We start from the raw sequence: 16,282 nt of genomic DNA on the forward strand, positions 1-16,282 counted from the left end.
AAGATGTTAAAAAAAAGCTAAAAAAAAAAGAAACTAATCAAAGCAACTAAGCAAATGTTTAATGAAGAAAAGCAAGAAACAGCTGAATCTCAATAAAAAAGATTAGTAGAGTTTTAATTTGCACTGGCCCCATCATCCACTCTCCAGCTGTGCAGCAGCCTTGAAGACAATAGCCTCTATTCTCAGTGGAGATTATAGCTTCCTAGGGAAACAGGGAGGGAGCCAGATGAACCTTACTCTCAAAGAATTTTGGCTCTTCATTTTGAAATGTCTTGTGGTTACCTGAAGGGTCAGGTCAAAGGACTTGGCTTTATTTCACTTAACTCTGAACTTTCCTAAGACTGAGATGGCTACTTGGCAATGTGTTTGTGAAAAACATTTAAAGGCAAATGCATTAGCCATTGCCACTTGGGTTAACAGATACAGTTGGGGTAAACAATAGACAAATCTAAAAGTGTAGGAGGAAAAGCTATGGAATGAGATATTTCTCGGAATAAGGGCTGTGAAAAGCTCCCACATACTACTGAGAATCTAGAAGACAACAGAATGCCCAGGGCTGGTGTATGAAAGGTGTGCACCAACAATCAGAGCATAGCTGCAAATATTTGGATTTTTTGTTTTTTCTTGTTTCCAGGTATTTAGGGAAATTGCTGTCAAATCACAAGTTGACTACTATGATGATGAAACAGGAACTTCAAGGACTATACACAACAAAAAATATAGACTTTACAAAATTTGTGTGGGAAATCCACTAAACAAACAAACAAATGAAAAACTACAAAAAAACAGAACAGCAACAACAAAAATCCCTGGGGAACAGGAGAATCCAATTTTCAATACAAAAATTATGAGGCATACTACAAAACAAGAACGTATGACCCATACACAGGGGAAAAAAAGAAATTAGCATAAATTATCCTTGAAGAAACCCAGACATTGAACTCACAAGATAAAGATTTTAAGTCAATTATTTTACACATATTCATATTGCTAAAGAAAAGCATGGGAGAAGAACTAAAGAAAATAATGAAAACAATGTCGCACCAAATAGAATACCAATGAAGAGAGAAATTATAAAAAGGAACCAAGCTGCAATTCTGGAATTAAAAAGTATGATAACTAAAATGAAAAATTCACTAGAGCACTTCAGCAGCAGATTTGAGAAGACATAAGAAAATACCAGCTAACTTGAGGACAAGTAAAATGAGATTAGGAAATCAGAGGACCAGAAAGGAAACAGAATGAATTAAATGAACAGAGCCTAAGAGATCCATATGTCAACATAGTCACAGTGGGAGTTCCTGAAAGAAGGGAGAGAGAGAAAGGTACAGAAAGAGTATTTGATAAAAGTAAGGACTAAATTTCCCAAATTTGATAAAATACATGAATCTGCATATCCAATAAGCTCAATGTATTTAAAGTAAGATAAACTGAAAGAGATCAAAATTGAGATACATTATAATAAATTGTTAAAAGCAAACAGAAAGGAAGAATCCTGAAAATAGCAGGGATCCTCCATACGATTAAAGCTGATTTCTCATCAAAAACCACTGAGGCTAGAAGCTGTGGGAAGGCATATTCAAAGTACTAAAAGAAAAAGAAAAAGAACCTGTCAAACAAAAATTATGTATCTGGCAAATCTATCTTTCAAAAATGAAGGAGAAAGACATTCCCACATAAACAGAAACTGAAAGTTTGTTGCTAAAAGACATGCCATAAAATAATGCTAAAAGGAGTCCTTCAGGACTTTTTTTTTTTTTTTTTAATGTTCATCAGTGATATTGGCCTGTAGTTTTCTTTCTTTGTGATATCCTTGTCTGGTTTTGGTATCAGGGTGATGGTGGCCTTGTAGAATGAATTTGGGAGTGTTCCTCCCTCTGCTATATTTTGGAAGAGTTTGAGAAGGATAGGTGTTAGCTCTTCTCTAAATGTTTGATAGAATTTGCCTGTGAAGCCATCTGGTCCTGGGCTTTTGTTTGTTGGAAGATTTTTAATCACAGTTTCAATTTCAGTGCTTGTGACTGGTGTGTTCATATTTTCTATTTCTTTCTGGTTCAGTCTTGGAAGGTTGTACTTTTCTAAGAATTTGCCCATTTCTTCCAGGTTGTCCATTTTATTGGCATAGAGTTGCTTGTAGTAATCTCTCATGATCCTTTGTATTTCTGCAGTGTCAGTTGTTACTTCTCCTTCTTCATTTCTAATTCTGTTGATTTGAGTCTTCTCCCTTTTTTTCTTGATGAGTCTGGCTAATGATTTATCAATTTTGTTTATCTTCTCAAAGAACCAGCTTTTAGTTTTATTGATCTTTGCTGTTGTATCCTTTATTTCTTTTTCGTTTATTTCTGATCTGATCTGTATGATTTCTTTCCTTCTGCTAACTTTGGGCTTTTTGTTTTTGTTCTTATTTCTCTAATTGCTTTAGGTATAAGGTTGGGTTGTTCATTTGAGATTTTTCTTGTTTCTTGAGGTAGGATTGTATTGTTATAAACCTCCCTCTTAGAACTGCTTTTGCTGCATCCCATAGGTTTTGGGTCGTCATGTCTCCATTGTCATTTGTTTCTAGGTATTTTTTTATTTCCTCTTTGATTTCTTCAGTGATCTTTTGGTTATTTAGTAGCGTATTGTTTAGCGTCCATGTGTTTGTATTTTTTCCAGTTTTTTTCCTGTAATAACTATTTGTTGATGGCCACAAAATAAATAAAGATGTAATTTGTGACAATAACAACATAAAGGGAGGGAGCTGGATAGGAAAAAAGTTAATGTGGGCTATTGTAACGAAGATGGTATTAACTCAAACAGTATTCTTATAAATTAAGATGGTATTTGTAATCTCCACAGGAACCACTAACAGTATAACTAGAAATCATTTAGTACTATATGAGAAAAAATCAAAATGCCAACTAGAAAATAATTATCTAACATAAAAGAACGCAGTAAAAAGGCATAGTAAAAAAATATATATATAAGACATACAGAAAGCAAAATGGCAAAAGTAAGTTCTCCTTTGTCTGTAATTTTATTGAATATGAATGTATTAAACTCTACAATTAAAAGATTGAGATAGAAAGGATTTTTTTAAAATTTCAACTATATTCTGTCTATAATATACACTCACTTCAAATTCCATGACACAAATAGGTTGAACATCAAAGAATGAAAAAACATATTTCATGTAAACAATAACCAAAAGCAAGCTGGAGTAGCTATACTCAGCTCGAGTGGGTTGTTAATATCAGTTAATCTAGATTTTAAGTAAAAAATTGTTATAGGATATTACATAATGATAAAGTATCACCCTATCATGAATATATAATGATTATAAATATGTATGCAATAACAACAGAGCTTCAAAATATATGAAGCAAAGATTGACACAACTGAAGGGAAAAATACAGTTCAATAATAATTCTTGTATAATAAAACAACTAGATAAAAGATAAAGAAATATAGGCTGTGACGACTAAGAAACAATCATACCTAACAGACGTCTGTAAAACATCTCACCCAACAACAGCATAATACACATTTTTCTTAAGTGCACATAGAACATTCTCCAACATAGACCATATTTTAGGCCACAAAAAAAAAGCCTCAGTGAATTTAACAAGATTGAAATCATACAAAGTATCTTTGTGATAACAATTAAATGAGTTTGGTAATCAATAATAGAAAGAAATTTGGGAAAGTCACAAATATGTGGAAAGTAAACAACACATTCTTAACCAATGGGTCAAAGAAGATATCAAAATAGAAATGAGAATATACTTTGAGATGAACTAAACTGAAAACACAATATATCAAAACTTATGAGATAGAGTGAAAGCAGTGCTCAGAGGGAAATTTATAGCTGAAAACACTTTCATTAAAATCGAAGAAAGATCTGAAATCATTAACCTAAACTTCTACCTTAAGGAACTGAACAAAGAGCAAACTAAACCCAAATCAAGCAGAAAGAAGGAAATAAAAAGATTAGAGCAGAGATAAATGAAACAGAGAAGAATGATAGAAAAACCAAACTAAAAGTTGATTCTTTGATCAGAATGAGTATAAGGATATTACTACTGACCTTATAGAAATAAAATAGATTATAAGAGAATACTATGAATGCTTGTATCCCAATAAATTAGATAACCTAGATGAAATAGACAAATTCCTAGAAACATACAAACTATCAAAAATGACTTAATGAGACACAGAAAATCTGAATAGACCTAATAAATAATAAAGCGATTGAATCAATAATCAAAAAACTTCAAATAAATAAAAGTCTAGGACAAGATGCTTTTAACGGTGAACTCTACTGAATGTGTAAAGAATAATTAACACCAATTTTTCTCAAATTTTTTCAATAAATAGGAGAGGAAAAAATTTCTATCTTATTCATAAGGTTAGTGTTACCCTGCTTACCCTGACCCCAAAGTCAGAAAAAGACATTAGAAAAGGAAACTACAGACCAATACAGCTTATGAATATAGATATAAAAATCCCTAATAAAATACTAGCAAGCTGAATTCAGCAGTATTTAAAAGAATTTTACATTATGATTCACTGTGATCCATTGGATCCATTATGTGATCCATTATGATCCAATCTTCCCAGGAATACAAGGGTGGTTCAGAATTCAAAAATCAATTAACATAATACACCACATTAACAGAATAAAATTTTTATAAAACCCACACAGTTATCACAAATTGATGCAGAAAAAGCATTTGACGAAATCCTAAACCATTAATAACAAAAATATTAAGTTATAAACATATACAATATGATTAAAATTACAGTAAGTCCCCTACATACAAACCTCAAGTTGCAAACTTCCAAAGATGTGTATGTGTGTTCACATGTCCAAACACGTAAGTTGGTTCACACGTCTGGCTTACATTGTCATGTGCGTGCATCCTCTACAAGTGGTTGTGCTTTTGTGTACCCTACTATATAGTTCTGTATAGAGTACAGTAGTACATATCTTTTTTTCAAGCCTAGGATGTCTCGAAGCAAGCGTAAAAGCAGTGGTGACGTAGCGGTACTGCTAAAAAGTGCCAAGCAATAACGATGGAAACAAAAGTGAAAATAATTGAGAGAGTGGAGCATGGTGAAAAGATGGTAGGCGTCACTAGTTCTTATAACATGAATTGTTCAACCAACGATATGATTCTAAAGAACAAGGACAAGATCATGGAACATGTGCCGATGATGTCAACAATACTACCGAAGAAGTGTGGAAAAGTGATGGAGGAGATGGAGAAACTTCTCAGCGTGTGGACGCAGGATCAGCATCAGCATCGAGTCCTGCTCAGCTTAATGCTGATTCAAGAGAAAGCTAAAAGCCTTTATGAAAACTTGAAGAATAAGCATGGGGAAGAATCAGAGGGCACATCTTTTAAGGCCAGCCACTGCTGGTTTCATCAGTTCAAGGCTAGAGCCAACCTTCACAATGTAAAAGTAAGTGGCAAGGCAGTGAGAGTGTAGGTACAGTAGCTGCCTGGGAATTTCCTGAAACTCTTCAAGAAATTATTGATGAAGGTGCGTATTTACCTGAGCAGGTTTTTAGTGTGGATGAGACAGGACTGTACTGGAAGAGGATGCCAGACCTAAGTTACATCAGTAAGGAGGAAAGGTTGAAGCCAGGCTATAAAGCAGCAAAGGATAGGCTACTCTTTTGTTTGGTGGCAATGCTTCTGGCGAGATGAAGCTAAAGCCTCTCTTAGTTTATCATTCAGAGAACCCAAGAACCCTTAAAAACATACCCAAGGGCTCTCTTCCTGTTATGTGGAAGAGTAACCACAAAGCCTGGGTTACACAGGCAATTTTCCAGGACAGGTTTTTCCACCACTGTATCCCAGAGATAGAGAAATATTGCTTGGAGAAGGATGTCCCATTCAACATTCTTTTGCTGCTCAACAATGCTCCAGGCCCCCCCCCCATTCATGGACAACTTTCATCCCAACGTCAAAGTAGTGCATCTGCCACCGAATACTACGTTGCTCATCCAACCTATGGACCAGGGAGTTATAGCAACTTTCAAGAATATTATTTATGTCACACTTTTCATCAGGCAGTAAAGGAGAGTGGTGAATCAGGAACAACCTTGCAACAATTTTGGAAGGACTATAACATCTACAAGGCCATAAAAAACACTGACTGCTTGGCATGAGGTTACAGCTGTCACCATGAATGGGGTTTGGAAGAACGTTTGCCTTCAGTTTGTTCACGATTTTCATGGATTTGAGAAAGTGGATCAGGAGTCCAAAGAGGTCTTCAGCAACTTAGTGACCCTCAGTGCAAAGCTGAAGCTACATCTGCAAGAGGACGACTTCATTGAACTCCTTGCTGTGCAACACAAGGAGCTTACTAATGAAGACCTGATGGAACTGGAAGCCCAGAAAAAGGGCAAAGAGAGACAAGAGGAAGAAGCAGTAACTGAAAAACTGATGAGATTCATGATGCAGGAAATGGTAAGGGGATTTTCTTACTGTACTGTAAGATTAAAAATGTTTTCTTTATTTTGTGTGTGTGTTTGTTTTTTCTATATTTGTGTGAAAAGTATTATAAACCTATTACAGTACAGTACTATATAGCCAATTTTGTTAGTTGGGTACTTAGGCTAACTTTGCTGGACTTACAAACAAATTGGACTTATGAACCTGCTCTCAGAATGGAACTCATTTGTATGCAGGGGACTTACTATAGTGTAATACAGTGGACACTGGAACAACACAGGTTTAAACTGAACAGGTCCACATAAAGTAAATTTCTTTGCAGTAAATACATACTACAGTACTACATGATCTGAGGTTAGCTGAATCCATAGATGCAGAATCTCAGATACAGAGGGCCAACTGTAAAATTATAGGCAGATTTTCCACTGTAAGGAAGGTCAACACCCCTAATCTCCATGTTTTCAAGGGTCAACAGTATTTAGGAATAAATTTAACCAAGAATTTGCAAGATTTATAGACTGAGAATTACAAAATATTGCTGAAATAAATTTTAAAATATCTAAATAAATGGAAAGACACCACACATGTTGATGGATTTGGAACATTTAATATTGTTAAGATAGCTATTCTCCCCAAATTGATGCACCAATTCAATGCATTCCATATCAAAATCGCAATTGCCTATTTTATAGACATGGACAAGCTGATCCTAAAATTTATATAAAATTGCCAGGGACACAAATTAGCAAAACACTCTTGAAGAAGAAGAACAAACCTGGAGGATTCACACTTCCAGATTTCAAAACTTACTTTAAATCAACAGTAATCAAAACAGTGTGGTATTAGCATAAGAATAGATATATAGATCAATGGAATAGAATTTAAAATACAAAAAATTGGCATCTATGGTCAATTTCTTTTTGACAAAGGTGCCAAGACCATTCCGTTTGGAAAGAATAATATTTTCAACAAGTGGTGCTGGGAAACCTGGATATCCACATGCAAAAGAATAAATTTGGATACATACCTCACACCATATGGAAAAATTAACTCAGTGTAAGAGCTGAAATTATAAAACTCTTAGAAGAAAACATAGAGTAAATATTCATGACCTTTGATTTGACAATGGACTCTTAGATATGACACCAAGGACAAAACCAACAAAAGAAAAATCCAGAATATTTGGACTTCAACAGAATTAACTTTTGTGCATCAAATATCACTATCAAAAAGGTAAGAAGACAGCCTACAGAATGAGAGACAATATTCGTAAAAATCCAGAATATATAAAGAACTCTTACAGTTCAACAAGAAAAAAAGAAAAATAACCAGATTTTAAAAGGGGCAAAGAACTTTAACAGACATTATTCCAAAGAAGGTATACAAATGGCCAATAAGAATATGAAAAAAAACTCAATATCATTAGCCATTTAGGGAAATGCAAATTAAAACCACAATAAGATATCACTTCATATCCATTAGAACATTATAATAATTTTAAAAATGGAAATAAGTGTTAGTGGGAATGTAGAAAAATTAGGAACCTCATACATTGCTAGTGGGGATGCCAAATACTGCAGCTGCTAAGGAAAACACTTAGGAAGTGCCTCAAAATTTAACATTAGAATTAACATGTGATCCACCATTCTATTCCTAGTTATATATCTAAGAGAACTGAAAACAGGTGTTAAAACAAAAACCTGTACTCAAATGTTGATAACACAATTATTTATAATAGCCAAAAAGGGGAAATGACCCAAACATTTATCAACCAATGAACAAATATAGAAAACATTTTACAGGTACATATGGTGGAATGTCATTCAGTCATAAAAAAGAAGGAACTACTGATACATGCTCTAATACGTGTGAACCTTGAGACATTATGCTAAATAAAAGAAGTCAGACATAAAATTCCACGTATCGTATAATTCCATTTATAAGAAAGTGCAGATTAGTCAAAACCATAGGGACAGAGAGCAGATTAGTGGTTGCTAGGGGCTATGAGGAGAGTAAAATGAGGAGTGATTGCTTAATGACTATCAGTTTTATTTGGGGGGGTGATAAAATATTCTGTATTAGATAGTGGAGATGATTATAGATCTTCATGAATTTACTAAGAATCATTGAATTGTATGCTTTAAAATGGCTAAAATGATGAATTTTAAGTTAAGTGAATTTTATCTCAAAAAAAAATAGAAATTGCACATTAAAAAGTACACCATGGCATATCTGAAAATACTGAGGCACGACAATCAACATTGAGATATTGCCTAGTAAAATTAGTTGACTTGAAAAGAAAATTCTTTTGGACATACAAATATGAAGAACTTAATTAAGAAAAAGATAATATAGATTCTTATCAGGTTTTTTAATAGCAACATTTTATGTTAGAAGAAAATTGAGTGAGGTATTTAAGTTACTCAAGGAAAGAAAATGTGAGCCCCCAATTTTGTAACCAGCAATAGACTTTAAAGGACACAAACTGTTTTCAACACTCAAGAACTCAGGAAGTGTTCCTGTGAACCGTTCCTGGGTAATCTACTTTAGAATGAGCTTCAGACAACAGAAAAATATCAAAAGATATCAACATAAGGACCTGATGATGGGTATTACATATATATTTATTATAGGACTAAAATTAAATGAGGGTTAAAAGAATCTAATATATATAATCTATATGCTCTAACAATGCATATATAGCATAGTTATAAAAGTTGAGTCCATTCGGGTAGTTTACACTTTACCAGAAATTTGCCCATTTCACTTAAGTTTTCAAATTTATTGACATAAAGTCAGTTGTACTAATCTCATGTATTTTAATGGTTGCTGAATACTTATTTTCATCTCCTTTTTAATTCTTAATATCATTCACTTGGGCTTGCATTCTCTATTCTTTTCTCTTTATCATTCTTGCCCAAAGTTTATCATTTTTATTAGTCTTAGCAAAAAACCAGCTTTTATCTTTGATGAAACCCTGTTGTATTGTCCCCACTAATTTCAACTCTTATCTTTATTGTTTCATTTCTTATACTTTCTTTGCTTTTGTTCCTAGTCATTTTTAAAAATTTCTTGAGTTCAATGACAGTCTTTAGCATTTTTCTTATTCCAATAAACATTGACGGCTATAAATTTCCCTCAAAAATCACTTTATCTCCTTCTCAAAGTTTTGATAGGTATTATTTTAACTATCATTAATTTTCCATTATGAATTCTTATTGGGGCCTGCTTAGGCTCCAGACTTTTTTCCCCTGTGATGAGCATGTGGGCCATTAAAATCCTGCCTCTGGGTCTCCATGGATTATTGATACCTCCAGAGATAAAGCTGACTCCTGCATTCTCTTAGCCCTATGTATTATTTCTTGGCATTTGTGTCCTTTGAGGATTTCATTTGCATTATGCCACATATTTGAAATCATTATATTGCATTACACATTTTATAGGTACTTTTTCAGAAGTTTCTCTGTGCATATCATCCATACTATTACCAAAAATAGAAGCTCAGCAGTTACTTCTATAAATATCTGTGATACTCTGCATTTCTAAAGGGCAGAGATTGTCCCTAAATCATCCTTTTCCTCAGTTTGAAGGCCTAACACAGTGCAGTATATTTTGAATTGTGAATAAATGAATGAATGAGTGTCCATTTGGAAGAGCTTGGCAAGTAACTAAAATTAAACCAAGAAAATCTACATAATATTATCAACTAATTTCACTTATTTTATAATATAAACATATGATTTAAATTCTCTAGCATCATTTTAAACAAAAATTCTAGGATCAGATTTTATTAGAAGTATTTTTACACAGTAAAAAAGCAAACCTGTCTAATTTCTTAAAATACTTGAAAAGGGCAATAGTCACTCTAGTTTTAGTATCTTTCCAAAGGGACTAGACCCAAATATCACAAAAAGAGTTTTTGAAGATTATTCTTTAGAAGTGCAATTTTAGTTGTGAATTTCTGCCTTTACCAATAACAAAACATCAAAAAGAGAAGAAAAATACCCTGACCAGTCAAGCAAATAAAGCGGGATCTTTTTCCATGGCTTCAACACAAAGTTTATTTAAAACACACACACACACACGCACACACACACACACACGCACACGCACACACACACACATCACACAGGACATAGACATAATTTCTTTGTTGGAATCTGCCCAAGGTACAAATTTAACTCCTTTATGTTAACCTAAAACCATGGGACTTTTAATGATCATGATTCTTTATGAATAATCTAAGAGATGGGACCTCCAACCAGCACAGTTCACTAATATCCCACTGACGCTGCGAATCACCACTGACTCACATACATACCCCCTAGTGAATCCCTTACAGCACACTTCCCTTAGCTTTTAAAATCTGACAGATCAATTTGGTACAATTGCACAGGTGGAATATGTAGGTTTAAGTTCTTTTTTTCATGTTCTCCCAGTCATTCTCCCCTTCATCATCAGAGTCATTCTCCATGCTACTAAGAGTGTCTTTTAGAAAAAAAAAATCTTTTATTTCATTCCCTTCATTCTTATATCCCTTCTTCCTTTCTATCCTTTTCCTACTTCAAAATACTGTATCTCTTTTTCACTTTTTCCATTTCCCTCTCTGCTGTTCTTTACAGTGGTTTGGTGTTTGTACTGAACTTCTCGCCTCTTTCGCTTATCAAGGTTCAATTTAATCGACTTGGTGAGAGGTTATACAAGTAAGATGTCCTTCTAAATTTTGCTTCCTGTTGTCAGGCTGAAGGAGAAAAACAGGATAAATCTCAGCTTCAGTTGTTAAAAGGTGTAATTTCCTTAGGAGCTTGAATTTGATCCCTTCAAGTTTTGTCCTATAGCACATTCATTTCACTTCTAATTGATAAGTCTCCACCTTGGTCAGAGTTCAATTCTTCCGAGAACCCAGAATAACTTCTCTAGTTGATGCTGTCTTTGGTCACTATTTATGCTCTCTCTTGTCAAAGTCACAAGGCACTTGCTTCCATTTACCACATTTGGTCTTTCGTTTCCATGCTGAGTAACATTTTCTGGATAGGACGAATCTATTTTTTTTTTTCCTACAAGAATAGACACTAGGGATCTAATTATGGTAGTCACAACTCTTCTAATAGATATGTTAGTTTTGAGCATGATGTATGATGTTTCTAGGAGTCTACAGAGAGAACTGAATTATCAGCTCTGTCTTGCTGCTGTTATTGTTTGGGTGCCACATCTCTGCAGCTGTTCTAAAGAGGGTTCATTCTAGCTATATGATGTGTTTTAAAAAATATTTTTTTATATATTGTCATTATCTAACGTTATTTGAACATCTACCATGTACCAGGTATTGTTCTAAATACCTTACAATGTTATACCATTTAATATCAGTGAAATTGGTAAAACTGTCCATCTGCAGAAGTGGAGGCACAGGGAGAAATCTGAGGTCACATGTTATATGAACCCTGGTTAGTCTAAACCCAAGTCCTCACTCTTTTTTTTTTTTTTTTTCAAGTCCTCACTCTTAATCATCATTCCACAGCTGCCTGCTTGGATAATCATGATAAGCTTGATTTCGGGAATTTTAAATAGCAAGTGCCAAGTGCTTTATTATTTGGTTAGTTGCCCTTTTTAACAGCCCTGAGGAATACAGAAAATATTGTCATTTAATTTTATGGCTGGTGAAAATTAAGCAGTTTGATTTAAGATTTCTTGATGTTCCTCAGTAATGACTCCCAGTCTGACTGCTCTACAGACAAGCAAACATTTTAATTCTCCAAATAGCAATGATGTATTTGGACTTTATTAATAGAAGAGTATTCATGGTATCATTATTAACACAGTATTTTAAAATTTTGAAGGAAAAAGCAAAAATTAGGGATGTCTAAGGAAAAGTATATGCAGTTATTCAAATAGTCTTATAAACTTACAAATACAACTGTAAATAAAAACAAAAGAGTGAAAATATTCTTTATGCAGAGAATTCTAACATATATTTAACTAGCACTTACAAAGCACCTACTGCTAAGCATTGTGCAAAGTACAATGAAGAGACTGGCATCCTTTCAGATAGAGGGCTTTACGAATGTCACTTGTGTATATACCTGGTTATGTTCAATTCTCTCTCAGGGGTGTGGTTGATGACGAAGAGAACTCAAAGAACCATCACAGAATGTCATTTAATAATAGACCATAATGTCCTCTTGAATGTCAGTTCTTGTCTCAGTAGCCTCATAAATGGGAATGGAAGGAACACAAATATGGATAGAATAGAAAGGAAAGCAGTTAAATAAAAATGGAAGTTTCTATCATGGCCAAAGCAAATATAAAGAAGGTCAGATTCATTAAGCCCTCCATTAACCAACTCTGCCAGAGTTGCTCCCACTTCCCCACTGTCAACTTCCTGTTCGACAATAAGAACAGACTTTTTGACAAGAGACCTCATCAGCATCCTCCAAATCCTTGAACTAATGTTTCTTTTAAGACTTAGAGTGTAAGAAAGAGAGAGATTTAAATCCCAGCATTATTTAGAATTATCAGTTGAGAAGAGGACTTTCAAATTTTCCTCTCAAGATCCCTTACTCCTATTTGCTGGCATCCTGGAAATCTTATAATGACTGATCAAGAAATGATTCACAAGGTCACTTATTCCCAGAGAATCAAAGGGCAGGGCAGGAAAAATGCTACTCTCCCCAATTAAGCCAACCACAAAGTTCCTGGAAAGCTTACTGACAGCTTAATCGAATGGTTCTGGTAGTTTTAACTGCTTGGACTGTTTCAGGCTTTTCCTTCAGTAAGGAAATGGAACTTGGACAAGCATGAATTTGCAGTATCGTCATTGGCAAAGGAAATGCCAGTGCATTTGTTAGCGCAGAAGAATTAAAAATTCCTGAATACAATTCATCATCTACATCTACCCAAAGAAAGGCAGATGGAAAACTCAGATTAGAAGTTGAGAGAAATGGACAATGTTTTGTTTTAAAGAAATAAAACAAAAATCTGAGTTTAAGCCTCAGTCAACCAGGAGTTTATTACTTTCTGTCACCTTCCTCATTTCTGGAAACAGAGAATTTAAGACACACACTGTCATCCAGTGCAATTATTGCCATAGGGCTGTCATTCCACAATAACCCTGGTAGACAGTTTATCTAGACTCTATATGAACATGTCCAGTGATAGCAAAGTCCATCATGGAAAAAGAAATATTCATTCCACTGCTTTATAAGTCTAACAGTTTAAAAAATAAATAAGGGCTTTCTTACTCTGAGAAACTTCTGTCTTAGTAGTGACCCTGGACATACTTCATATATGAGACTGATCTTCACATATTTTGAGATAGCTGTCAGTCAAACTCAGCTATTCCACTTCTCTGGGGTGAAAATCCTCAATTCTCAGTGTTAAATAACATATTTCTTTAAGATATTGCTCAAAAATCTTTCACTACTCTGGTCATCCCTTGAACATGATTTTAATGGTTAACGGCTCACAAAAATGTGGGGTTCTGCAAAGTAAGAAAGATAAAAGCAACCTCTCCCAGCCAAAGACAGTCATGGTACTACCAGACAGGCCTTGGTGTTGCCAGAAGCTGGCCTAGAACTCACAGAAAGATTATGGCATTGTTCTCTTGAACTTAAGCAATTTCACAGAGCACCCACGTAAGACAAGGTCACTCTGACCATGATGCATTAAACCAAAAATAAGACCACTTTGTAGACTTTACACAAAACTGACCATACAACCTTTATCCTAATTAATATGAGTCCCTGCAGGTTTTCTTCTTCTTTACCAAGCTTTAGTCTCACTTCATTCCTCCTACCTTCTCAATAGAAATGACTAAAATACCCAGTCATAATGTTGACAATAGGACAAAGGCAAGGCAAAAAAAAAAATTTGACACTGGATCTGAGAAACGAAGATAAGGCAATACTATTAGGTTGGCCAAAAAGTTCGTTCGGGTTTTTCCGTAAGATGTTATGAAAAACTCGAATGAGCTTTTTGACCAACCCAATAGTACTGTACTACCATTACCTCTACTATTACTAATAATAACAAAATAATAAAATTAGAGTTAACATTCACTAAGTTCTTGGTCTGGATTACGGAAGGCCTTGTGCAAAACAATTTACCTACATTATCTCTTCAATGTGCATGATTTATTAAATACAGTTATACTCATTTTACAGAGTAGAAAAAAAAGTGATGCTTGTGAAAGTAATTAGCACAAGATCACTAAGTTAATAATTAAGCATTGGAACCAAGATCCAAAATCCACACGCCAAGATTTTATTCACTCAGTTGTAGGCAGTGCGTAGGGCTGACATTTTTGATGTGATTGTGTCTAACCAAAAGAAAGATGCCTTTTGAAATTTGTCTGACCAGAGGATGTACTTATTACAGATGCTCAAAAAGGTACATGTGTGCCAACTATGAATCCTCTTAATACAGGAAGAATCCATGCCAGTCTTGGCTCAAACATCCCTTCTTTGAAGAATTTCCTTGAAGTTTGGGTAATTTTTATTATTTCTATTAACTCTCAGTTCCAAATACATCTGTCAATTCTTATATGCCAAGTACCAACTAGGAGATTGTTCTGTATCAACCAAATTATCATTTTGTTCCATCTCTCACTAAGCTCCCACTGCCTCATCAAAAGTTGGAAATATCAGTACCCAAGTTCTACTGGATAATCAGGGTTATTATTTGTCCCCATGATCTTACTCTGACAAGGAAGATGATGATGTTTATAAAATCTTTTCCCACTCACTTTTGGAAATTCAAATAATCTGCTTGGTGATTTGTTACTGACTAAAAAACAAAGATTATAACCCAGTCATGCTTGTTAGCAAAAGCACTTACCAATTATACATTTTCCAACATAAAAATTCACAGAATCATAAATATTACAAAATTATAAAAATAATTAGCAACTCTTCAATGAACCAAAGACACGGGGTGAAACTCCAAAACGAATGTTAATAGAAAACTCCAGGTCCTTCCTAAAAATACAAAAAAGGCAATCTATGTAGTTCACCCTTTCCCAAAAACGTCAATAAACTCTGTTAGTAATTTCAGAAAACAGCTAATGCAAACAATGTCAATTTCTGAGGAAAAGAAAGAACTTAGTTGTTTAGTTACCAAGATACCAACAATTGCTTGGCTCCAGTTTTATTCCAAATGATACCAGGATGAAAGCTTTGGGAATTGAAATCATTTTCTCTGAATAGTCCTGGATCACATATAATAGAGGGCAGTTTCAGGGCAAAAGACTCCACCCAGAGACTGAAAACAGCAATACAAATTAGCATGGCCCACAGGCCAATGATCCATAAGAAATAAGAAATAACACTATAGGCAAGTGAGATGTGATTTTGTTAAATGGTGAAAAGAGTGCCATGCTAAATATCACAGAATGAGAGGTATGGAAAGAGTCTTACATATACTTATTTGGCTTTATAATTTTTTTTTTTACTGTATCTCTTATCCATTTACTGTAAGCTGGATGAAGATAGAGAGATCAGCCTTGACCACTTTTGTATTACAATTCTTTAAGAGACTAATTAAGAGAATGAAAGAATGAAAATCTACCAGGCCTTTTGCAATGTACATCTGTTACACTGTGTGCTCAGCATTCACTCCACATTTATCTCATAGCAGGACTTCTATTTTCCCAAGGAATGCAGAGACTTTCTACTCTTAGCCCACATGTTTCAGGTGAGACTAACAATACCGACCCTTCATGGTTAATTAAAGGCATGTTATGTGATTCAGTGCAAACTCATCAGCATACTCCATCTATCTATCTGTAGTAATTTATTCGGGAAAGGGCACATGACCCAAAAGAGATTAGTGAAACTAAATTCCAA

The 16,282-nt window shown here is 34.4% G+C and overlaps 1 protein-coding gene and 1 pseudogene across 2 annotated transcripts in view; one reads left to right on the forward strand and one right to left on the reverse strand.

Moving 5' to 3' along the window:
- Nucleotides 1-16,282, reverse strand: part of LOC307189360 (spermine synthase-like) — a 462,966-nt pseudogene that overhangs the window by 198,492 nt on the left and 248,192 nt on the right. The window lies entirely within an intron of this gene.
- On the forward strand, nucleotides 5,056-5,472 carry LOC307188886 (putative CENPB DNA-binding domain-containing protein 1; the record flags this gene model as incomplete). The annotated part of the gene is made up of 1 exon (XM_079926557.1): nucleotides 5,056-5,472. One exon carries the CDS (start codon nucleotides 5,056-5,058, stop codon nucleotides 5,470-5,472), a length of 417 nt encoding a protein of 138 aa, XP_079782683.1.

The sequence above is a fragment of the Stenella coeruleoalba genome (assembly GCF_951394435.1).
Source record: "Stenella coeruleoalba genome assembly, chromosome: 7".
Classification (NCBI taxonomy): Eukaryota; Metazoa; Chordata; class Mammalia; order Artiodactyla; family Delphinidae; genus Stenella; species Stenella coeruleoalba.